The sequence below is a fragment of the Sphaeramia orbicularis genome, chromosome 7 (assembly GCF_902148855.1).
Source record: "Sphaeramia orbicularis chromosome 7, fSphaOr1.1, whole genome shotgun sequence".
NCBI lineage: Eukaryota > Metazoa > Chordata > Actinopteri > Kurtiformes > Apogonidae > Sphaeramia > Sphaeramia orbicularis.
The window spans coordinates 56831263-56858303 of NC_043963.1; the positions used below are offsets into that span (position 1 = coordinate 56831263).

The window sequence follows — 27041 nt, forward strand, 5'->3', positions numbered from 1 at the left end:
AAAGCTCCACCGTATGATGTGGCATTTATACACTTTTCTTTTGTCATCTTCAAATGCTCCTAATAAGCGTGTGTCAAACTAAAATGTAAAAGAAATCCACCAGGTATTGAAACTCAAAAATGTTTAATTCTCATATATTTCTGATAAAAGTCTGACCAATCATTTTAGACGGTCCGAATAAAATAATTGGCCGAACCTGACTGAGCCTCCTGTCAATCATCAATTACAGCCGTTCAGCATCCGATCCATTATCGCTGCCTCACATCCGATATGTGTCCGTCTGAATCTGACGCTTCACTGGTGCTGCTTCTCCTGTCACTGACCACAGTCTACTGACCACTGACCACAGTCTACTGTCACTGACCACAGTCTACTGACCACTGACCACAGTCTACTGTCACTGACCACAGTCTACTGACCACTGACCACAGTCTACTGTCACTGACCACAGTCTACTGTCACTGACCACAGTCTACTGTCCACTGACCACAGTCTACTGTCCACTGACCACAGTCTACTGTCACTGACCACAGTCTACTGTCACTGACCACAGTCTACTGTCCACTGACCACAGTCTACTGTCACTGACCACAGTCTACTGACCACTGACCACAGTCTACTGTCACTGACCACAGTCTACTGTCACTGACCACAGTCTACTGTCACTGACCACAGTCTACTGTCCACTGACCACAGTCTACTGTCACTGACCACAGTCTACTGTCCACTGACCACAGTCTACTGTCACTGACCACAGTCTACTGTCACTGACCACAGTCTACTGTCCACTGACCACAGTCTACTGACCACTGACCACAGTCTACTGACCACTGACCACAGTCTACTGTCCACTGACCACAGTCTACTGTCACTGACCACAGTCTACTGTCACTGACCACAGTCTACTGTCCACTGACCACAGTCTACTGTCACTGACCACAGTCTACTGTCACTGACCACAGTCTACTGTCCACTGACCACAGTCTACTGTCCACTGACCACAGTCTACTGTCCACTGACCACAGTCTACTGTCACTGACCACAGTCTACTGTCACTGACCACAGTCTACTGTCCACTGACCACAGTCTACTGTCACTGACCACAGTCTACTGTCACTGACCACAGTCTACTGACCACTGACCACAGTCTACTGTCCACTGACCACAGTCTACTGTCACTGACCACAGTCTACTGTCACTGACCACAGTCTACTGACCACTGACCACAGTCTACTGTCACTGACCACAGTCTACTGTCACTGACCACAGTCTACTGACCACTGACCACAGTCTACTGTCACTGACCACAGTCTACTGTCACTGACCACAGTCTACTGTCACTGACCACAGTCTACTGACCACTGACCACAGTCTACTGTCACTGACCACAGTCTACTGACCACTGACCACAGTCTACTGTCACTGACCACAGTCTACTGACCACTGACCACAGTCTACTGTCTAGGATGTGTTTGGATAGAACTGACATGCACATGTGGAAGGGAATAAACGGATTTATGAACAGAAACGACAACTGAGGGGAACAAACAGGAGTCTGATGAATGAAGGATGGAGATAAAAGTCCAGAAGTCAGCTGTACTGGACTGAACAGGTCTGCATAAAGCTCAGCTTTTCTGACGGTGGGACTCATACAGGTACATGTACCTGGTGTCACACATGTAAGATGATGTAGGATGAGAATTGTATGGACTATGAAACTTCAAATGTCCACGGAAAATTCGCGGAGGCCGCGCATTCACAGTGAGCGCGCCCATCCCCTGGGCACTGCAGTGAAGACCCTGACCCAGTACTGCACAGACCAGGTCTACTGATGGAACAGGTCTACTGATGGAACAGGTCTACTGATGGAACAGGTCTACTGATGGAACAGGAGCCGCGGGCCCGCGGCAGGTGGATGATGCATCTGATTACTGAGGGAGGGGTCTGCGGACACGCCAAAACGGACCGGACCTCCGCCTCTGCTTCCTCCTCCGATTCCATCGCGCATCAGGTGAGAGGAGGAGAGAGGAGGAGGAGCCTCAGTGCTCAGGCAGAGGGAAGGGGGCGGGGCTTTGGAGGGAGTAGAGTTGTTCATGTTCAAACTTTTACTAGGTGCTGTGAGAAATGCCACATCGGTAGGTAGAGCTTTAAGGTCGACAAGATCATGTAGTTTTAGAGCATTTAATTTGATAAATAGTGGATTTGTTGGAGCTCTGTGTTGTGCTTGATTGACAAGTCCAATTGCCTTTTCTTGTAGTAAGAATGTAGAATTAATATTTGATTATAGTTGTTATCCCATATCACTGCACAATAGTTCAGATATGGAAGAACAGAACTGTACAATATATGGAGAGATGTCTGATTCAAAACGTTTTTGGTTTTATTCATTAGAGCAATACTTTTGTCTGTTTTTGATCTAAGTCAGTTTACATGCTTTTTACAATTTTACTGGTCATCAATTATAATGCCTAAAAATTTTCTTGCAGACACTATGATAACAGTGGACAAAGTTATATTAAATTATGAAAATGTCTGTAGGTTCACTTTTTTTTCTTCTTTTATTATTTTGGTAACACTTTATAATAAGTCCACACTATGAAGCATTAGTTAAGTATTAACAAATACTCAATTCATCATTTATAAAGCATATTTCTGACATGAATACTCACTAAAATATGGTTTATAAGCACAGTTATAAATGTTCTACTCATCATTAATAAGCACGTTACGATGTCCTCTGACTGTCGGGGGTCGTGGTGGTCATGTGGGGGACGACTGAGTCTCATTAAAAATTATTTATATATGACACAATTCTTATATTTTTTACCGTAGGACAGACTGAAATTCCAATCTTCAGATCCCACTTCCAAATAGAATTACAATCTGTCCTAGTAGGATTGCAAATTCTCCTAGGACAGATTGGAATTCCAATCTTCAGATCCTAATGTCTTGTAGGATTTCAGTTTGTCCTAGGACAAACTACAATTCCTATCTGTCCTAGTAGGATTAGGAATCCTACTGGATTTCAATCTCTACTGTGACATATATATATATATATATATATATATATATATATATATATATATATATATATATATATATATATATTTATAGGAAATTGGATTGTTTTAATACATGAAAATATTCTTTATTAAACATCAAAAAGTAAAAAAATATGCAAAATCTCATGTAAAGTTAGAGCAAAAAACTGTATTTTAATTATGGAAAATTACCGTATTTTTATGAGATGGTTATTTTCCATTATTTAACAGTATTTTTTCAGCACCCCTGCTGATGGAATATTACCATTTTTTTACGAGTTTTTTTTTTTTTTTTCAGTGCATGCAGTTTTTGGTTGTTTTTGGTTGTTCAGACTGAAGAAGTATTACAAGTTTATACATTGATCATATACCTTGAAAACATCAGCAAACCAGCACTTTGGTCATTTGTTTTCCAATTAAACTTGTTAAAATTCCTAACATGTAGCACATTTAATCTCTGAGGCCTATCGTTTGTATAAAAGTGCGGAGCAGTGTAATGAGACAGAGAACTAATGGTTGTGGAAGCTGGAGTTGAGCCGTGGTGGAGCTGTGCAGCCTCCCCTCCCCTCTGTCGCTCACACTGGGCTCTGTGAGGCCAGGTGGAAAAGGTAGCCATGCAAAATGGATGGCAAAAGGCAGCCAACGTGTCCTCTACGTCAGGAAGAGCTGCTGGGCTCCGAAGCACATCAAAGCCAGAGTCAATCTGCACTTTTTTCCTGAGTGTTTTCCCCTTCAAAGTGTGATGCAGGATTTCAGGCTGAGGGTCAGAATCTTTTTTTTTTTTTTTTTTTTTTTTCCTGTGTGTCTGTAGAACAAGAGCTAACCCAAGGCCTTGTTTGTGTTCTGAGAGCATCCTTGTCAAATACTGGTTGAAATATTGACAAGGAAGAAACAGTGGACTAGCCCCAGAGCACTGAACACGTCATGGTTCATACAGTCCAGGATAACAAGAGGTGCAGACAGGTTTGGGGATCTGTTCTGGTTTTCCTGTGTGTTTATTACTTAGTCCTGCAAAGACTACTTCAAAGATTACTTCAAAAAAAGGCAATTGGACTTGTCAATCAAGCACAGTACTGAGCTCCAACAAATCCACTATTTATCAAATTAAATGTTCTAAAACTACACAATCTTGTCGACCTTAATACTGTTATTCTAATGTCTAAAGCCCATGAACATATGCCCCCCCCCCCCACAGTCTACAGATGTCTGAGCCCAGGCACAGGAGTTAGAATTTAAGGAGGACTGAAATCTACAAGAAAATGAAGTGGAGAACAAACAGAAAAAGCCAGTGTGTCTGTGTCAGAGGGTTCATCTGTGGAATAATAATAATAATAATAATAATAATAATAATAATAATAATAATAATAATAATAATAATAATAATGATCTAGAGCAGAACTGAAAATGTCTTCTTCAGTTTGTGCATTTAAAAGGATGAATAAATCCACTATAATAACAAACTATAGAACATTACAGAAGTACACAGAAAATAAGATATTACTGCAGTTAATTGGTTTTCATGATAAGAAGATACTATCACATTTATTGATCACTGTATTTGGAGTAAATGTTTAAAGTGCATATAAATATTATAGTTTATATTAAAATCGGTTGATTATGTAAATCTGATTGTGTGTGAGGTGACTAAAAAAGTGTATATGAATGTTTTTTATGCATGTTTTGTGTTATTGTAAAAAATATACAGAGGAAAATGTGTGTTAACAAAGCAAAGGAAGCGGATCGAGTTTGATTATTAGTTTGTAAAAAGGGGACGGAGTCAATAAGTTATACTGCACACTCCTTTTCAAGTGCAGAAAAACTGTATTTATTTATTTATTTTGAACATGTATGATTCTGTTATCTGATGATTGTATGTGCTCTAAATAAACTACTACTACTACTGCTACTACTGCTACTACTACTACTACTACTACTACTACTACTACTACTACTACTGTGCAATGTGTGTCCTGTTGTCTAATGGATGAAATAAAACACATCTGTAAAATGCAAACACCTCAAACGCGTCACCTTCATTACAGAGGAAACATGTCAGACCTGCAGAATACAAAGACCTGCACTAATTCACATTTTCTTCAGCTGGTTCTGCTAAAATTTTCTGCTACATGTCAATAATGTTACTTGAGATATGAAACAGACTCTAATGATGTTCTGTAATGTTCTAGTTCAGTCTTCCATTAAACCATGGGAGTTGAAAATCACATTTGTGGATGATGATGTCTGCAGGCTTTTGAAATTAGTGGTGAGCTCCGTGTCTGATCCACTCCGTCATCCTACTATAATGGACGCTCTGTGTCCGATGCGTGTCCCGATGTTGCAGCACGGGAAGGTGTACAGGTGCAATACCGCTGTTGCACCATAGGAGGGCGCTTTCGTACAATGGCACCACAGGTTCAATGCTGCCAGTATATTTAACAGGTGTTTATGGTGGGGTTTTCCCAGCATGCAACAGCCCTGCCATAATATGTAGAGATGTGTGGAACCAACGAGCTTTATACTTGATTCAGTGATCCAGTCTGTGGATCCTTGGTGTGTCTGGTGGTGGTTTTGGTCGTCCTAACTGTGTTCTGAAAGGTTAGAATATCAATACTACACAGACCCCAGTGTTACTGAGGGGAATGTCATTTACAGGAGAAATACATTATTAGAAACATTTGGCACCATGTGAGTACAAATGTCAGCAAAACATCAAAATCAATATTTAATATTGGTTTAGGTGTTTTTAGACCTTTAATGTGGAAATGTTACATCCCATGCCTTTGACACACAAGGTTCTAAGAGCAGGACTGTCCAACTCATTTTAGTTCCACATTCAGTGACATTAGATCTGCAGTGGGCCGAACCAGTCAAATAAGAACAGAATAATATAGAAATAATGTCAACTCCAAACTTTTCTCCATATCTTACAGAGAAAAAAGTCAAACTAAACAATGAAAATGTTTACATCTACAAACTATCCTTACAAACAATGTGAATAATGTGAACAAACTGAAAAAATCAGTGTAATTTGAACACTGTTCTGCCTCAGTTTATCATTTCCACATGTTCATTATAATGTACAGATCACAGTGGATCTACAAACACACAGAACATTTAATAACTGGCAGAATATTGTTAGAATTTTACTGACTTTTCTAAACACATTTCAGGTTCTCCACATTTGTTCAGATTATTCACGTTTTTTTTTTTTTTGAAATTGTACTTTTAGTGTAAATACATGAAAATATTTACATGTACAGGGTGGGGAAGCCAAATATACACTGAACATTTAGTTGTTTTTTCTCAGCAGACACTACGTCAGTTGTTTTGAACCCAAACATATACTGATGTCATAATCATACCTAACACTATTATCCATACCTTTTCACAAACTTTTGCCCATATGAGTAATCAGGAAAGCAAACGTCAAAGAGTGTGTGATTTACTGAATGCACTCGTCACACCAAAGGAGATTTCAAAAATAGTTGGAGTGTCCATAAAGACTGTTTATAATGGAAAGAAGAGAATGACTATGAGCAAAATTATTACCAGAAAGTCTGGAAGTGGAGGAAGCAACAAAAAACGTACCAAAGCTTTTATTAAAGCTCTCAAATCCAAAATCCTAAAGGATCCAACCAAATCCATGAGAAAAATGGCAATTGAACTTGAGGTAGACAACAAGAGCGTTAGAAATGCAGTAAAATAGGATTTGAAGATTTAAATTCTCATGACTTTCAATAAACTAATTGGTCATACACTGTCTGTCAATCCCTGCCTCAAAATATTGTACATTTTGCCTCCCCACCCTGTACAAAGAGAAACATGTGGAGTTGTGAGTATTTATAGATTACACTTGTCCCTCACTATAACACAGTTCACCTTTAGCGGCCTCGCTGTTTCACAGATTTTTTTAGTGTAATTTTGCATGCTTTTTTTTACAGCGTATGAGCGCGCATTGTGTTCTGCGTCCTGATTGGCTAAGGGACTGTAGTCCATTGTCAGTCCCTCCTCCGTGCCGTGTCTCCTGTTCAGGACAGAATGCGTTCTTCTGCCACATTTCCATAACTGTTGGATCTGTAGCAGTGTGACTCTGCAGTGCTGTATGTTTGACAGTTTTCTCCGACAAAACCCACAATGTCGACCAAACGTTCTGCGCCGACAGCGGCACCTGCGGTCGCACCCAAAAGGCAGAGGAAGATGACAACCACCGCACAAACAGCTGGACTTCTGGACACGCTGAAGGAAGGGAGGAGTTACGCAGTCGTATTCTATAATACTGTATTTGTTTTTTAAAATCTACGAAGGTTTGAACTTTGAGAGTGTTTAAACAAGAGAGAAATGTGAGAAAATGTTCATGCCTGTCTGAGAAAAGTGTCTACAGTGTGTGGTGAGGGCTGTTACAGCCTGAAAACAGACACAATAATAGTAAAAAATAAAGCGGACTACTTGGCAGATTTCACCTGTTGTGGGTTATTTTTAGAACGTAACCCCCACGATAAACGATGGACCACTGTATTCTGATCGTATTTGACTGGTCTGACCCACTGGACATTAAACTGGTCTGAATGTGGAACCTGAACTAAAAGGATTGTTAATTTCTTAATAACTATTTTTGCATTTCACACATTCATCCCCAGGGCCGGACTGGACCCTTTGGTGGGCCAAATTTGGCCCCCGAGCCGCACGTTTGACACCTGTGGTCTAAGATAATGTAATGGTGCTAAAAGTTCATGTACGGGCCTTGTAGAACTGTAACTATTTCTTCCTTCCTTTATCACTTTGGCATGGGGACATGGCTCTAAATAATAAGATATGAGCTTTGGCTGCTGCAGAGAATGAGAACAGAGCAGCAAATTAATTTAAAGTGCAGATTTTATCGCTCCTCTCAGCAGTGTAATCTTTTGGTTCTGCCGTTATGCAACATAACTCTGAGCTCTGGGACTGGACGGGTCTGCACTTTTACCAGCACATTTCATTTTTCACCTTACATTTGGACACACATGTGTCTTTAACTTTTTAATCACAGTATGCACCATCTGGTGTTCAGGTACGACAGAAGTTCTTCTACTACTGGAAGACGCTGGGCTTCCTCTAAAACAGGGCCGTCAAACTCATTTCAGTTCAGTCCACATTCATCCCAATATGATCTCAAGTGGGCCGGACCAGGAAAATAATACCAGTGAAAAAATTAAAATTACATTGTTTCTTTAAAAATCTGAATAACGTGAACAACTTGAAATGTCTTAAGAAAAACAAAAGCAGTTTTAACAATATTCAGCCTCAGTTTATCATTTACACATGTGCATTACAACTGACATTACAATTACAATCACACAAAACATTAGTAACAGGTAGAATATGGATGAAACTGCATTTACTTTTCTCAAGACATTTCAGGTTGTTCATATGTGTTCAGGTTATTCACATTTTTTGTAAAAGGATAGTTTGTTAATGCAAACATTTTCATGTAATTTTACTTGTTTACACTAAAACAAAGATAAAATCTGCAGTTGTCATTATTTACAGGTTATTATGACAGTATTTTTCTGGGCTGACTCAACTGAGATCTAATTGTTTATATGTGTACGTATGGAACCTGAAAGAACAGGATTTTTACACCATTGATTAATATCTTCAGTGTAATTCTTGCATTTCACTAATTCATCCTACGGACCAGATTGGACCCTTTGGTGGGCCGGATTTGGCCCCCAGGACGAATGTTTGACACCTGTGCACTAAAATGTCAGATGACCATCATAAAGCTTATTTTAATTATTTTAATTAATTTAAATTAATATCCATGTAAAAAAAAAAAAAACAGAAGAGAAGAGAAAATGTATGAACCAAAAAGGAAAAGAAGAAATGAAATACTATAAGTTGTTTTGCTTGATGAGTGTTCTATTTTTCAAATCTAAGTTGTTATTTTGTGATGTACATTTTGTATTTTTATTTTATTTGTACTGAACAGTCAGTGAAAGGTTTGGTTTGTGTGTTGTGTGTGGTTCAGTTGAAACTCACACCTGTGTGTGCAGAATGTGGAGAAAAGGTCGGGTTCTACGAAAAAGATCTTATTTTGCAGCTTTGGAAAGTTTTTGTGGTAAAGTGAGGCAAACAGAAAAAATAGATTATGAACTTAGGGACTTTCTGTGGTCAAGAAATGCTAGCCTCCTGGTGTAAGTGTTAGACCGAGGTGTACGTAATGAAGCTGTTTGTGGTTAAGCCGATGTTATCTGAAGCTGAACTCTGTGCAGATGTCAAACCAAGGGGTGACTGACAGATGATCCAATGCTTTGGTTAAAACTTCAGTGAACTTTCAAATGTGTGTTTTCTTAGAATCACCTCACAGGGAGTGACGTACGTATATCTGACGTGTTTCCCCCGGCAACAGCTGCCAACCAATCATATGTGTATGTTGAACTTATGTACCAAATATGGAAGTCTTCAAAGTGACTAAAGACTCACTCAAATGTAATGAAGGAGACTCTTAGGAGGAAGTAGTTCAACGAGGTTGTCGTAAGAGATACTAGTTGATAAGGGACTTCTTTTTGATGTTCACAATTTTGTAATTTTTGTAATTTTTGCCTGAAGCAATAAATCAAGCTTTGTTTAAAAAAATTTTTCTAGAAAAACATTTGTGATGAAAGTCATATGCTGCTTTAATATCTTCAGTGTAATTTTTGCATTTGACAAACGTATCTTGTCAGACCCTGTGGGCTGTCGGTTTGAAACCCCTGCCTTAAAGCTTTGTGTGCAGCACTGACCCCACACTCCTGCTGAGGAAAAGGAAGATGCTTTCATGTTCATTTCCACATGTGAGGCTGTTGGAAGAGGTGGCAGACAGTTCAGTGCAGAGGGTCACGCCGCCTCAACAGGAAATAGATAAATAAAGCGGTGTGGCGGTGCTAAGCCGCAGAGGACAGATGTGAGGATTGATGAGCCCCAATTAGACGTGGAAGGCCCGGTGGCCGTGTTAATGCCATAATGATTTATCCACAGAGCACTGGAGCCTTTGTTGATCAACGCGATATATGTTAATCCGACGCTCATGCGTGAGCAGAATCATAACAAAAAGCTGAGCGTGGGGGGTATTAACAAAGGTGGTAACCAATGGCAACAAACAGCACAGATCCCAGGAAGGGCTGATCCAGGAAACACCGGACACAAAGGCCGTTGGGTGTGGATTAACCCTTTCATGCATCCATGATGACAACCTTAGCTGAGTTTTGGGGGTTTTAGTGTTTTTAGTCCTCCTTAGGCATGAAAAAAACTATACAATTGAGTTGTGTTTTTTTTTTTTTTTTTCATGGATTTACAAAAATGTCCATGCTACACTGTGCATTATATTCCTGAAGGAAAAAAACAAGTGTTTCAAACCCAATATCAGAAAATGACATGAAAACAATGAAATAAAAACATGTTTAAAGCTGCTAATCTGATGTTTTCTCACATTTTAACATATTCTAATACTAGTTATTACTCACTTCATGGAGATAATATGCAAAAAAAAAACTGTTAATTACACTCTAACAATTAACAATTGATTTCCACTCAAACATGTCAGTGCAGATCAGGTTTATCTAGAACAGCAAAGTGACAGTAATAGTCTGAATGTCAGTGTATTATTATGGGATGGTGCATGAGTGTCCACTGTGTTGGCTGATATGGAACTAAAACAACAAAATATAACATACATATAAAGTATACATAGAATAAAGTACACAAAAGAACAGCTGTAGAATCACTGTCCACTCCAAATGTAAAAGAACATGAAAAAACTGTAACTGTGAATAACCAAAAAACTACATTTTTTAAAAAAGAAATTTTGTTCTTTTTTCACAGAAAAATACAGTTCAAATCCACGTGCAAATGAATCATAATTTCACAAATATTTATTTTCTATTTATTAGATTAAACTGTTAATTTAAAGTTTAATACTGTAAAAAAAAAAAAAAAAATATATATATATGTATATATATATATATATATATATATATATATATATATATATATATATATATATATATATAATAAAATGAGATAAAATTACTGACAGTTAACTGTAACAGAAGTATTAGTTCTGTCAGTTGAACCAGACTTGTTTGTTCATTGACAAATATCTTGTGTAATTACAGGAGGTTTCACAACAAAAATGTTGAATAAATGTATTTTTGTGAATGTATAACATGTATAAGCACTGATAAACTGTCCAAATACAGTTTTTATCTGTGGATTAGACAACTGAGTCTCATTGAAAATTATATATATATATATATATATATATATATATATATATATATATATATATATATATATATATACTGAACAAAAATATAAATGCACGACTTTTGTTTTTGCTCCCATTTGTCATGAGCTGAACTCAAAGATCTAAAACTTTTTCTGTGTACACACAAGGTTTATTTCTCTCAAATATTGTTCACAAATCTGTCTAAATTTGTGTTAGTGAACACTTCTTCTTTGCTGAGATAATCCATCCACCTCACAGCTGTGGCAGATCAAGATGCTGATTAGACAGCAGGATTTTTGCACAGGTGTGCCTTAGGCTGGCCACAATAAAAAGCCACTCTAAAATGTGCAGTTTTATCACACAGCACAATACCACAGATGTCACAAGTTTGGAGGGAATATGCACTGGTCATGCTGACTTCAGGAATCTCCACCAGAGCTTCTGCCTGTGAATTGAATGTTCATTTCTCTACCATAAGCCATCTCCAAAGCTGTTTCAGAGAATTCATGAAGAAGACTGTGCGAGGAAAATGGTGGTCACACCAAATACTGACTGGTTTTCTGACCCCCCTGGACCACCCAATACAGTAAAAGTGCACATTTTAGAGTGGCCTTTTATTGTGGCCAGCCTAAGGCACACCTGTGCAATAATCCTGCTGTCTAATCAGCATCTGGATCTGCCACACCTGTGAGGTGGATGGATTATCTCAGCAAAGGACAAAGGAGAAGTGCTCACTAACACAGATTTAGACAAATTTATGAACAATATTTGAGAGAAATAGGCCTTTTGTGTACATAGAAAAAGTTTTAGATCTTTGTGTTCAGCTCATGAAAAATGGGAGCAAAAACAAAAGTGGTGCATTTATATTTTTGTTCAGTGTGTGTGTGTATATATATATATATATATATATATATATATATATATATATATATATATATATATTTTTTTTTTTTTTTTAATAGGGAATTGGATTGTTTTAATACATGTAGATATTCTTTATTTAAAAAAAAAAGTCAACAAAAAAAAAAAAAAGAGCAAAATCTCATGTAAAGTTAGGGCAAAAAACTGGATTTTAATTATGGAAAATTACTTTATTTTTATGAGATGGTTATTTTTCATTATTTAACAGTATTTTCTTAGTACCCCTGCTGCCGGAATAATACTGTTTTTTTACGAGTTTTTTTTTTTTCCAGTGTACATTTTCTGCAGCAAATGCAGACGATAATTATAGCATCAAACAGGCATTTGTCTTCTTCCATTTACATTGTTAAAACACACATGCCATGCAAACAAACATCTTAAACATGCTGTCATTTATTCTAAATAATGCGCCCCCGCCGTACAAACAGGATGTGTCAAAACAGTAAATAACACCCGTTTTAAAAGCCACATTCACACACATTTGTGCACACCTCCACACAAGCATCAGATCAAAACACTGAGCAAGCTGTGAATCAGACTCCCACAACCTGAACAACACACACACACACACACACACACACACACACACACACACACGCACACACACACACACACACACGCACACACGCACACACACGCACACACCTTCCTGACTTCATCATTAAAGTTTATATAGTTCATTTTTTTCCAACAGTAATTCATCTTGAATGCCTGTGAGGCACACCACCCCTGTGAAATGATGCCAACCTGCAGTTCTTTAACCCTTTCATACACACTGGTCACTCCAGTGGTCACTCCAGTGGTCACTGCAGTGGTCACTCCAGTGGTCAGTTCTTCTCCAGCTGTTCTCTTGTATATTCATGGCTTTGGTTGTTTCAGTTCCATATCAGCCAACACAGTGGACACTAATGCACCATCCCATAATAATCCACTGACACTCAGACCAGTACTGGAACTGAACTGTTCCAGATAAACCTGATCTGCACTGACATGTTTGAGTGGAAATCAAGTGTTAACTGTTAGACTGTAATAGGGCGTCCTATTTTTGGGACTTCTTTTCTGCTCCAGTTCTTAATTTGACCAGTTCTCTTATATTTCAGCAACTCACCAAAAAATTCAGCCCAGTCTGTACAGTTTCAGACCCCCCCCCTTTAGGGTGCCCGTCAGCCCAGTGCAGAAAACCCAGTTTTCAGTGGAAAACCCTGCATTTGTGGGTACCTGCTGAAGTGCATTAAAGGGAGGGTACCAGATGGGTACTGTAGGATCAGATGTTCTCCAGTCAAAGCCCTGAGTGCAGATCTGTCAAATCAGACTAGGACAGAAAGAAATCTGCAAAAACCTGGGACTGGAGCCATTTTTCAGTGTCAAATGACCTTGACCTGGTCTAAAATCATGTGACCTTTGACCTGTACATGATCTGAGACCTTCATAAACGACAGCAGCATCCCCCAAAGCCTCTAATATGACATTTGCATGAGCAGATATGGCAGAACTAACCCACAAATGCAGGATTTTCCATTAAAAATGGGTTTTCTGCACTGGGCTGACAGGCACCCTAAAGATGGAGGTGGGGTGGGGGGGGGGGGGGGGGGGGGGTCTGAAACTGTACAGATTGGGACGAAATTTTTTTGGGGAGTTACAAAAATATAAGAGATTAACTGGTCAAATTAAGAGCTGGATCAGAAAAGAAGTCTCAAAAATGGGACACCCTAGACTGTAATTACCATTTTTTGTTTTGTTTTTTTTTTTAAACAAAAAGGATTTTTTTTTTTTTTGCATATTATCTCCATGAAGTGAGTAATAATTAGTATTAGAATATGTTAAAATGTGAGAAAACATCACATTAGTAGCATTAAAAATGTTTTAATTTCATTCTTTTCATATCACTTTCTGCTATCGGGTCAAAACACTCTGATGGGACATTTTAGAGACAATCTGACAGATTAGTGTTGCTAAATGACCCACATTTTTACTTGTAAATTAATTTTTGCTTTAGTTGGATCATAAGGGATGATCCAAAACAAGGAGCTACTTTATATTGAAATAAATGTTGGAATGGCGATCAATTAAAGTTCACTCGCTGACGGGACATGACTGTGTTTGGACCCTATTGGGTTTTAAATACATGTTTCTTTATTTCAAAAATTAAACGCATGGTGTCCAGCTGAGTGGACATTTTTGTAACTACATGAAAAAAAACCAAACTCGATCACATTGTTTTTTTTTCATGCCTAAGGAGGAATAAAAACACTCTAGACAAAAAGTCTTGACTAAGGTTCTTATAATTCATGCATGAAAGGGTTAATATGTACTGATAGTGATGGACAGATGAGTCGTTTCCAAAAATGTGCCGTTGTGATAATCAGCCTTTTCCTTTTAGCCTTTCATTTTACTGTACGGACTTTTTTTTTTTTTAAATCCATTATGTATGCTCTTAATTAGTGGACAGCTTTAATGTCCACTCTGTCTCTTGTTCTACTGTGTGATAGACAAATTAATCAGTTGGCCATAAATGCCATTCTGTTCAAACAGGCATTGACCACTTCATCTGAACCCAATGTGCAGAAACAGCACAGACTGCAGCAGGGAGTGGAGTTAGTCTGGAATAATGTTACAACTGAAAAGACATTTACTGCAGACAATAGACTTTAATGTGAAGCAACACAGACAAAATGCTGTTAAATGTGTTGAAAATGTTCATAAAAGTTTGGTCATTCTGTGCTTCATTTTATGTGATAATTAATGCAATGCAATTTTAAAAAAATCGGACCACTGTCCCTGTATCTTAGCGTCCAAATTCAAAGCTTTGGGAAATGTATCCAGATCCATTTATTCTCCCCCAGTTCTGTGTATTTATTCTATTACAGAAATAGTCCATGTTTTGCTCATATTCAATCAGATCTGTACAAAATTCAAATTCACACATGATATCATTGACACTGATTTATTGGATCAGTCCACTTCCTATCTGTTAGAATGAGGACATTTTTCAAAGTGGCACCAAATCCAGAATCAGATCTGGATCCAAATAATTTCACTATCTTGTGCTGACATCATCATACAGAAGCTGTATACCAAGTTTGAAGTCAATCAGAACTGGAGTTTTGGAGAAGAAGATGATGGAAATTTTTGTAACAGACTGTGGAACGAGCACATGAAAAAATCGTATTTCACCAAAAAAAACAAAAACAAACAAATTGTGCGTTAAGACCTGGTGTGTGAACGTGGCCTAACTGGTTAAAGTGTTAAAGGGAATATTTCCCTCTTTGTCATGGCCACCTGCTGGTCAGTTTGGTTTATCATTGAACTTATCTTTTGTGTTTTCATCCTTTTATATTCTGTATTATCTCAGGTTCAAAACATACTATCTTTTTATTAAATACATTTCAGAAGTTGAACTGTTTGGAATGTGGGCTTGAGTGGTGATAGTGGGTCCTGAAGCTGGACCGGTTCAGAACCACTGGTCTAAAATACATGAACAAACAGATGCACGACAGGACTGAGTTACTCCTACACTATCATAACCGTATCTCTGACAAGTCTTTTTTCATGCAACAACAATTCTCTCCGTTCGTCCTGATAGTCAGATTATTCGTCCAACATAAAGCACAAGGTCTGTCCTTTGCATTTCAAAGCCATGGCGAACAAACGCACGTCGTTATTTTCATATGAACTAAACAGACATGTGAGGGAAGTCACACTCAACGTGAAAAATGGATTCATGATCAGTGCATTTTCATGGATTATATTTGGATAAATGATGACCCAGTAAACCCGTATCTGAACCACTGTGGGCCTGGATCTGAAGTTTGGGAATGGAAAACACATTTGTGTATTCTGACTGTTCTATAGATTTGTCGGTTAAAGCTGCAGGAGGTGAAATCACAGAAAAAAAGAACACCAACATCTGCCAACACACGCCTTCCCTCTGGAGCTCCTTCTATCAGTGGTTGCTTTTCCATTGGCCAGACCCTGAACAGAGCTGGAGACAGGGAAGGATCTCACTTACCTTGGGAGTGTCATCAGCAACAACAGAGGGACATCTAAGGACATAGAGGGGCGCACAGGGAAAGCCACAGCTGTGTTCTCACAGCTAAAGCCAGTGTGGAGGGCAAAAAACATCACTATAAGAACCAAACTTCAGATCTTCGAAACAAACGTCAGGTCTGTTCTCCTGTACGGATGCGAAACTTGGGGTCTCTCAAAGATGAACATCAAAAAGCTGCAGACATTTGCCAACACAAGATTACGATTCATCTTAGGGATTTGGTGCCAAACAAGATCAGCAATCAGGCCTTGGTGGAGAGAACAAGTCAAGAGCCAGTTGAGACGACAATAAGAAGAAGGAAGCGGTGATGGATAGGTCACACTTTCCCAAAGCCACACACATCCATCACCAGAAAAGCACCTGACTGGAACCCCCAGGGGAAAAGAAAAAGAGGAAGGCCACGATTGTCTTGGAGAAGAGGTGTCACAAAAGATCTAACCCACGCCAACACTTCATGGCAAGAGGCAACGAAGACTGTGACCGCAGGAGAAGGAGATCCTTCACTGAGGCCCTGGGCTCCAGAGTGGGCCAAGAGGATTAAGTCAGTAAGTGCTTTTCCATTGACCCTCAAACTGTGTGAATGTAACTTGTGCATAAAAATGTACCTAATGGAAAAACAACAATTTTACCAGAACTCTAATGTTTCTATGAAAAGTTTTTGCATTTGCAAGAGGTGGTTTTTTGGGTGTAGTGAAATTGGTATATCACACAAAACTGCGATGGAAAGACCTTTTTGTGCAACTAGAGTCACATGAACAAAAAAAACCTGATGTTGATGGATGTTACAACAATAGAAGAAGAGTTTTCGAACAAACATGGTGCGGTATGTGTGGACATACAAGGAAACTGAATATTTTTTAATTTAGTACAAGACAGACGGGGAATGAGCATTCTAGAGCCAAAACAGATATTTATGTTCGTCGCCTTGTTTATGGAATGACTTCTCATGAAATTAACATTTGGAAATAATCAAATGGACCAAATGTGGGGTTTCAGGTTGACATTTTTGAAATCTGATTTGGTTTGATCTGGAACTTACTGACTTCTTCATGTGTTCTGTGAAGTGTCTTCTACTTAGATTGACTACCATGGACACACTGTATTAGACAGAACAACACCTGGAAGATCCTGATGACTTTTTCAGTTGTCATGTCGTCCTCCTTCAGAGTAATGTGTTTGCTGCCTCTGAATAATATGAAATTCTCCACTATCGCAGAATGCATTAGGCAGAATACGAACAAACCCACGACTGTCCAGATCAACACACCAGGAAGTCAGGAGCTTCTGGGTCAAACCAAATCAGATCTCAAAAATGTCAACCTGAAACCCCACATTTGGTCCACTTCATTATTTCCAATTTTTAATTTGTGCGTACAGTCGAAAGAATGAAAAACTCATTTTTTAATTTTTGATTTGTACACGAATAATGAAATAATTAGCAAGGTTCTAATAGTTTTGGATTTTTCATTCTAGTTTAGTTTTATTTAGTTTGGACTTTTTTTTCTCTAATTCAGTTTGTTTTAATTTGTTTTTAGAGCAGGTTTGATAGTTTTTAATTAGTTTTCATTATTTTCTAAATACTTAGTTGTAGTTCAGTTGTAGTTCAGTTGTAGTTCAGTTGTAGTTCAGTGGTCTCTTTTCTCTTCTTCTCTGTGCTCCTATTCAAATCAATCCCAGACAGGACTCTGCTGCTTTAGTCTCCATGTTTCCAGGTAGAGTGGGGACCAGAAGACGACTGGAAACCACAAGTGAACACAAGTGACGGAGCAAAAAGTGTCGTATGGTGCTGCTAGCTAAAATTGCTTGAGCAAAATAAATCGCTTTCGTATCAATCCAACATTGACAAAGACAAAAACGAAGGGAATTTTATCCGTAATTTTTATCTGTTTGAGTTAGTTTTGTAAACACATAATACAGTTTCAGTTAGTTATGTTTTTTTTCTTTTAATTATAGTTTTTATTTATTTCAGTTAACGTAAATGTTTTTTCAGTTGTAGTTAGCTTACCGGCCTACAGGCTGTAAGCTGTTGTCGTCATGTGGCCTCTGTCGTTGTCGTCTTACAAAAATTTCGATCATCTTCTTCTCCAAAACTACAATTCCGATTGACTTCAAACAGCTTCTTTATGATGACGTCAACAAAAGTTAGTGAAATTATTTGGATCTGGATCTGATTCTGGATTTGGTGCCACTTTGAAAATTTCCCCACTATCAGAGATAGGAAGTGCCGGTAAGCTACAGGGCCATTGGTCCTATTTTTTTAGTCATTTCGTTAGTTTTCGTTAACAATAATAACCTTGATAATTAGTCATTTTTTCATTTTCCAATTGTGGATTCTCAACTGAATATGAAAAGAATGAATGATACACAGATTCACCTGCACCTGCTTGGAGGTGATTTCTTTAGTTATTCGTGCAGTATCATGCTTCAGTGTGCTTCTGCTCCTTCGACAGGTGATGCCTGAAGCCAGATGCACCTCTCTGTGGCCAAACTGGTTGCATTGTAAAAGCTATACTCACACCTGGAGCTAAATGCTAACATGCAAACTTTTGAAACTTTCTCTCTTGTGTTATTTGTTGAGGAAGGATATCTAATGCACAGCCTGGCAAAAAAGTCTTCCTGGTTTTAATTAACCCTAACTGATGATTCCCTTGGATAATTACAGCACTGATTAACGTTTCAGCTGCCTTTAACGGCTCATTTATGCTCAATGTTAAAGACGCAGACTATATGGATGGAGCGCTCCGTCCGTCCTCTGTGTGCATTATATATGTATTTCTGTCTGATTTCCAGGAGATTGCAGATTCGTACCCAGACGGAGAATACGGAGCAGTACCTCCGGGAACCGTGGAGGCAGCGTTGAGATTTGAAGAGAATAATTTCCATAAATAGCAGAAATTTTCAAAGAAAAGAGCGACTGTGTGAGTTAGTGAAAAAACTACTGATATGTTTATGCCAACTCCCCTTCTGAATATCAACATTTGTATCCACATTAGTAAAACCTCCTCTGTCAGCGCCATGTTTGTTGATAATATTACCTCCGCCAAGGAGGTGATGTTTTCATCAGGGTTTGTATGTTTGTTTGGTTGTCTGTTAGCAAGACTAGTGACATTTTGTATTTGAGCATTGTTCTGTATTTGCAGTTCTTCACAAGTTCGTGAACGGAAGTACAAACCTCGTCTCCAGACTCTTACTATCACATATGGAAACACACTGTGAATGTGTGAGCATGCTTTTACTGCAGGGTACGTCTTGTTACACTCTGATTATGGAAAACACACATCACCCAGTCCAACACACATGCTCACAGTTGGCGTGTCAGACTGGGGACACACCTACAAATATAGACGTTCTAACGCTGCACCACATGACTAATGAGCACACACAGCCACGCTGTTCTCAGAATGGCTCTTCCTCAGTGGTAAACACAGTTATCGACACGGGTGTGAAAAACAACAGATTGAATTTTACCGCTGACTGATATGAGCTTAATCAGCTGTTACCTGAGCTCAGGGTCGTCGCTGTGGATGGTGACGGTCTGGGGAACGTTGAAAGGGTTTTTGAGGACAAACTCCATGTAGTGGGCTGAACCCAGGCTGGCGTAGAGCAGGTGCTGGGTGGTGATGGCCTGGCTCAGCATGCTGGTGATGCTCTCCGCTTTGCTGTGCTCTTCACTCAGTTTGTTCTGGTGGAATTCTCTGCTCGGTCGTGCGTCTGTAGTCTAACAACAACAACAGACAGGCGCTAACATTCCAGTGGAACACATACAATGTTTCAAATAGACCTTTGAGGTTTAAATCTTGTTGCCAGTTTCCACCGCCTCCTTCATTGTGCTACTCACTGAAAACAAGACTCATCTCATCTCTCATGTCACACAAGGTTATTATCGTTAACGAAAACGAATGAAATGACAAAAACTAAAATTGTAAAAACATTGTCATTAACTGACATAAATAAAAACTCAAATTAAAAGAAAAAAAACGATAGCTAACTGAAACTGTATTGTGTGTTTACAAAACAAACTAAAACATATAAAAATTATGGATCAAATTCCCTTCGTTTTGGTCTTTGTCAGTGTTGATATCAGATAGAACATGTGAACATTTGGTCTCAGATCAGCAGTAGAACAGAGGTGTAGAAGCAGGAGGCCAACGGTGAAAGGATGGACAGTTTCAGTTTTGTTTTCATGTAAGTGACGTTGTGTATGGATCACACCCTCACCTACATGACCCCCCCACCCCCCCACCCTGCTATAGAGAATGTATCCATGGTACTGAACATGTGTTTGTGTGTGTGGAATGACAGACAGACCAACAGACGAATGAAACGGAGGGTATGACTGAGGATGGACAGATCTGAGGGAACTCTGGTCAGGAAAGTCTCCCACAGCTTTAAAGATCCAGAAGACCCCTCCACTGAGTCCACAGTGATGTGCCACTGTGGACTTTCCCAAAATGGACTTTGTTTTCTTGTTTATGGCAGAGTCTATCCAACATTAAGCTTTGTCTAGATTCGATGGTGTTTCTTTTCTGCAGTAATCCCAAACCTTACCGCCTCGGCAGTGCTATGTTCTGGGTTAGCCCACAGAGAATCTGCATTCACAGTACCAGTCCTCTATATCTGAAAACTAAATACGACTTCTGCTCCACGGCACACACTGGCAGACTGTGCACCAGTGTCCCACACTGAAGAAGAAGTCCAGAAAAGTCAGAAGGTTTAGTTTCTGTGGAACAGTCCCAGGCTGTGTTTCCACCAGCAGCCCCAGTGTTCCAGTGGAATGTACTGCTCACATCAGACGTTTGGGTTTGACTGCAGAACATCGGCTTCAGTAAAAGTACTGAGACACAAAGGTAATACTCCACTAGTGCATTCCAAACCTTATTTTTCAGCTTCAATACAGTATGTTATTATCAATATTATCAATGTCGTCAATATTCACTGAGCAGTAAAACTGCCCGTTCATACTAGATGTGATGTTTTGGATTAAGTTTATTTTTCCTATTTTTAAGCCTATGTTCCATTTACATCATGAGTGACTCAAATGCAGAGGTACAACAAACCTGTACTTTAAGGGCAGTAAAAGTGGGAGGAGTTCTGATCTGACTAAGGCTATAATAGTTTGGGATTTTTAATTATAGTTTAGTTTTATTTAGTTTGGACCTTTTTTCTCAAATTCAGTTAGTTTTAATTAGTTTTTAGAGCAGCTTTGATAGTTTTTATTAGTTGTCATTTTTTCTGAATGCCTAGTTTTAGTTTAGTTTAGTTTAGTTTTAGTATTAGTTTCAGTTTTTTCACATATTTTATCTTCCTCACCATCCTGTTCAAAGAAATTAGTGAGGTGTGGATCAGCGGGTAACCCTGGACCCTTTATTTGGGGGTGGGGTTAGGGCGGCTCATTGACTGAGCACAGACACACACATGTACAGTAGGATGGATAAATTCTCTAAACCAGGTTTTGGGGGTGGGGGGTAATGTAGGTGGGGGTGTGATCCATACACAACGTCACTTATGTGAAAACCAAACTGAAACTTTCCATACTTTCACCGTTGGCCCCCTGACTTCTATACCTCTGTTATAACACTGATTTTAGATGAAATTTCCACATGTTCGATCCTATATCAACACTGACAAAGACGAAAACAAAGGGAATTTTATCCATAATTTTTATCCGTTTTAGTTAGTTTTGTAAACACACAATACAGTTTCAGTTAGTTATCATATTTTTCTTTTAATTCAAGTTTTAATTTATTTCAGTTAACAAAAATATTTTCTCAATTTTAGTTTTTGTCATTTTGTTCATTTTCGTTAATGCTAATAACCTTGGATCTGACTGTTTAGAATGAAGTCATATTGAAAAAGAATCTCTGAAAATAGTATATTTTTTGTCTGTAATGGTTCAGTAACTATAGACTTATATAATATTAGTTTTCCAAACCAAACCAAGCCAAATGTATTTACCCCCTTAACCTCTGGTTGTACTTACAAATATGTGGCTTATTTCTTGCAGTTTTTCTGCGATGCAGACACTATGCAGTGTATTGTATCTTTGGCCAGTATAGGTGCTATAACCTTAAAAATGAATGCATCCTGAAATGAGAGCAGTAAACCAAAATGTCGGAGAAAATTGAATAGTGACGTATGGGCCATTAAAAGTCCACTGGGGAGCATCTGGCTCTGAATTAAGTGGTGGCTAGCGGCCCAGAGAAGTCCTATCCAAATTGAATTGCAAAGTAAGAAAAATCTTCTTCCTGTGCAAGAAGCACTCCGTTTTATTCCTCCTGGTATTGGCTGTTAGGAAGGTGTGAAGCAACTAGGAAGCAGAACTTAACAGAGGAAATACAATGTGCAAAATGTCCAACACAGACACGTACCGAAGCCAAAATCACATTTAGCATGTTCACTCGTGGGTGAAAGTACAAGACGCATGTTCAAGTAGAGGACCAATTAACACCTTGTACAGTCACTAAAACACACAGGGTGGAAGGCCACGTTGTCAGGAGGACTGGAACACTGGCAGGATGTCTGTCTGCCAGAGACGCTCCAACACTCAGCAGAGTTTCCCTGGTGACACGTCTGAGAGCTGCCGCTGCTGCCGCTGGGCCTCTGTTGGCCGTTAGGGCGTCTCAATAATCACTTTTCTCTTCACATCACTGTGTTATTTGAACCAGTTCATCTCCAACATGATAAAAGCACCCCAAAAAATTTCAGCAAAATCCGTCAACGTTTGACCCCTCCCTACCCCAAAGTATGAAGGGTCCATCAAAAAATGTCCAAAAATGCTGTTTTTAAGTGCATTACCACGCTTAATGGATATTAAAGTGCCTAAAGCAGGGCTGTCAAACATGCGGCCCAGGGGCCCAAATGTGTCCCACCAAAGGGTCCAGTCCGACCCCTGGGATGTTTTTGCCAAGTGCGGAAATTCCACAGTCTTGAATTGAATTAAGCAAAAAAAAAAAAAATTAGCTTGAATTAAGGAAAAAATCTTGCATTAAGCCAAAAAAAATCTTCAATTAAGTAAAAAAAATCTTCAGTTAAGCCAAAAAAAATCTCAAATTTAGCAAAAAATCTTGAATTAAGCCAAAAAAAAAATTCAATTACATAAAAAAAAACCTTGAATTAAGCCAAAAAAAATTCAACTACGTAAAAAAACAAAAACAAAAAAAAAACCTTGAATTAAGCCAAAAAAATCTAGTATTAACAACTTCATTTTTTTCTTTGTTTTAGTGCAAAAAATCACATTAAATTGTGAAACTCTTTCCATTTCCAAACTCTCCTGTACCAATAAAATGTGACTAACCTGAACAAATGTGTCCAACCTGAAATGTCTGTATTAAATTCAGTCCAGTTTGAACTCTTTTCTTCCTGTTCCTCAGTGTTTAGTGTCTTTGGAGATCTGATCCAGAATGCACATGGACTAATGAGAAGTGGACGAAGAAGACTGAGAAAATTACACTAAATTTTCTTACGTTTTTTAATTTAAGTTCCAGTTTTTTCAGTTTTTTTTTTTTTTTTTTGGATAGTTTATAAAAGGAAGTATTTTCATAATGTAATGTTTTGGGGGTTTTTTCACACTAAAACAAAGACATAAATTTGGAGTTGTCATTATTTCTAGGTTCTTCTGTTCATATTTTTCTAGTTGGGCCCACTGCAGATCAAATTGAGCTGAATATGGAACTGAACTAACATGAGTTTGACAGCCCTGGTCTAAAGTACAGACATCCATACTGCGTCACATGTGGGACCTGACTGAGTCTGGTGTGGTACTGAGTCTGTTTGACAAAGAAGGACCAACAGAAACCACCGCAGACATGGAAACACAACTGCAGCACAGACAAATGAGGGCTGTCGTCTGAGCTGATACAGTGGTGCAGAGGATAGACCTGGACCCACAGACAGGAGGACCTGGGCTAGGGTTAGGGTTAGGGTTAGGGTTAGGGTTAGGGTTAGGGTTAGATGGTGCAGAAGATAGACCCGGAACCACAGACAGGAGGACCTGGGCTAGGGTTAGGGTTAGGTGGTGCAGAGGATAGACCCGGAACCACAGACAGGAGGACCTGGGCTAGGGTTAGGGTTAGGGTTAGATGGTGCAGAAGATAGACCCGGAACCACAGACAGGAGGACCTGGGCTAGGGTTAGGGTTAGGGTTAGGTGGTGCAGAGGATAGACCCGGAACCACAGACAGGAGGACCTGGGCTAGGGTTAGGGTTAGGGTTAGGTGGTGCAGAGGATAGACCCAGAACCACAGACAGGAGGACCTGGGTTAGGGTTAGGGTTAGGTGGTGCAGAGGATAGACCCAGAACCACAGACAGAAGGACCTGGGTTAGGGTTAGGGTTAGGTAGTACAGAGGATAGACCTGGACCCACAGACAGGAGGACCTGGGTTAGGGTTAGGTGGTGCAAAGGATAGACCTGGACCCACAGACAGGAGGACCTGGGTTAGGGTTAGGGTTAGGTGGTGCAGAGGATAGACCCAGAACCACAGACAGAAGGACCTGGGTTAGGGTTAGGGTTAGGTAGTACAGAGGATAGACCTGGACCCACAGACAGGAGGACCTGGGCTAGGGTTAGGGTTAGGGTTAGGGTTAGGGTTAGGGTTAGGGTTAGATGGTGCAGAAGATAGACCCGGAACCACAGACAGGAGGACCTGGGCTAGGGTTAGGGTTAGGTGGTGCAGAGGATAGACCCGGAACCACAGACAGGAGGACCTGGGCTAGGGTTAGGGTTAGGGTTAGGGTTAGATGGTGCAGAAGATAGACCCGGAACCACAGACAGGAGGACCTGGGCTAGGGTTAGGGTTAGGGTTAGGTGGTGCAGAGGATAGACCCGGAACCACAGACAGGAGGACCTGGGCTAGGGTTAGGGTTAGGGTTAGGTGGTGCAGAGGATAGACCCAGAACCACAGACAGGAGGACCTGGGTTAGGGTTAGGGTTAGGTGGTGCAGAGGATAGACCCAGAACCACAGACAGAAGGACCTGGGTTAGGGTTAGGGTTAGGTAGTACAGAGGATAGACCTGGACCCACAGACAGGAGGACCTGGGTTAGGGTTAGGTGGTGCAAAGGATAGACCTGGACCCACAGACAGGAGGACCTGGGTTAGGGTTAGGGTTAGGTGGTGCAGAGGATAGACCCAGAACCACAGACAGAAGGACCTGGGTTAGGGTTAGGGTTAGGTAGTACAGAGGATAGACCTGGACCCACAGACAGGAGGACCTGGGTTAGGGTTAGGTGGTGCAAAGGATAGACCTGGACCCACAGACAGGAGGACCTGGGTTAGGGTTAGGGTTAGGTGGTGCAGAGGATAGACCTGGACCCACAGACAGGAGGACCTGGGCTAGGGTTAGGGTTAGGGTTAGGGTTAGATGGTGCAGAAGATAGACCCGGAACCACAGACAGGAGGACCTGGGCTAGGGTTAGGGTTAGGTGGTGCAGAGGATAGACCTGGACCCACAGACAGGAGGACCTGGGTTAGGGCTAGGGTTAGGGTTAGGTGGTGCAGAGGATAGACCCGGAACCACAGACAGGAGGACCTGGGTTAGGGCTAGGGTTAGGGTTAGGTGGTGCAGAAGATAGACCCGGAACCACAGACAGGAGGACCTGGGTTAGGGTTAGGGTTAGGTAGTGCAGAGGATAGACCCAGAACCACAGACAGAAGGACCTGGGTTAGGGTTAGGGTTAGGTGGTGCAGAGGATAGACCCAGAACCACAGACAGAAGGACCTGGGCTAGGGTTAGGGTTAGGTGGTGCAGAAGATAGACCCGGAACCACAGACAGAAGGACCTGGGTTAGGGTTAGGGTTAGGTAGTGCAGAGGATAGACCCAGAACCACAGACAGAAGGACCTGGGTTAGGGTTAGGGTTAGGTGGTGCAGAGGATAGACCCGGAACCACAGACAGAAGGACCTGGGTTAGGGTTAGGGTTAGGTAGTGCAGAGGATAGACCTGGACCCACAGACAGGAGGACCTGGGTTAGGGTTAGGTGGTGCAAAGGATAGACCTGGACCCACAGACAGGAGGACCTGGGTTAGGGTTAGGTGGTGCAAAGGATAGACCTGGACCCACAGACAGGAGGACCTGGGCTAGGGTTAGGGTTAGGGTTAGGGTTAGGGTTAGGGTTAGATGGTGCAGAAGATAGACCCGGAACCACAGACAGGAGGACCTGGGTTAGGGCTAGGGTTAGGGTTAGGTGGTGCAGAAGATAGACCCGGAACCACAGACAGGAGGACCTGGGCTAGGGTTAGGGTTAGGTGGTGCAGAGGATAGACCCGGAACCACAGACAGGAGGACCTGGGTTAGGGTTAGGGTTAGATGGTGCAGAGGATAGACCCGGAACCACAGACAGGAGGACCTGGGCTAGGGTTAGGGTTAGGTGGTGCAGAGGATAGACCCGGAACCACAGACAGGAGGACCTGGGTTAGGGTTAGGGTTAGGTGGTGCAGAGGATAGACCTGGAGCCTCACACACAGAAGGTTCCATTCCAACACCAGTTGATTCAGAAAATGAATGAATGAATGAATGAATGAATGAATGAATGAATGTGTGGGCGCTGTCTGTGGTTATGGCTGCTGCAGACAGGTGTTCAGGACATCCCAGATGACACCAGTGCAGCTGTGGATGGAGCCCACAGAGGGTCTGGTTCCCACAGAATCCAACTACCAGAGAAACTACAGAACACTGGTGTCAAACATGCGGCCCGGGGGCCAAATGTGGCCCACCAAAGGGTCCAGTCCGGCCCCTGGGATGAATTTGTGAAATGTAAAAATTACACTGAAGATATGAACAATCAAGGAT

General features: G+C 40.4%; 1 protein-coding gene across 1 annotated transcript in view; it reads right to left on the minus strand.

Moving 5' to 3' along the window:
* Positions 1-27041, minus strand: part of nphp4 (nephronophthisis 4) — a 360146-nt gene that overhangs the window by 105316 nt on the left and 227789 nt on the right. The window contains exon 12 of the mRNA XM_030138849.1: positions 19756-19973. Coding sequence (XP_029994709.1) covers positions 19756-19973 — 218 coding nt within the window. The remainder of the gene's footprint in view (positions 1-19755; positions 19974-27041) is intronic.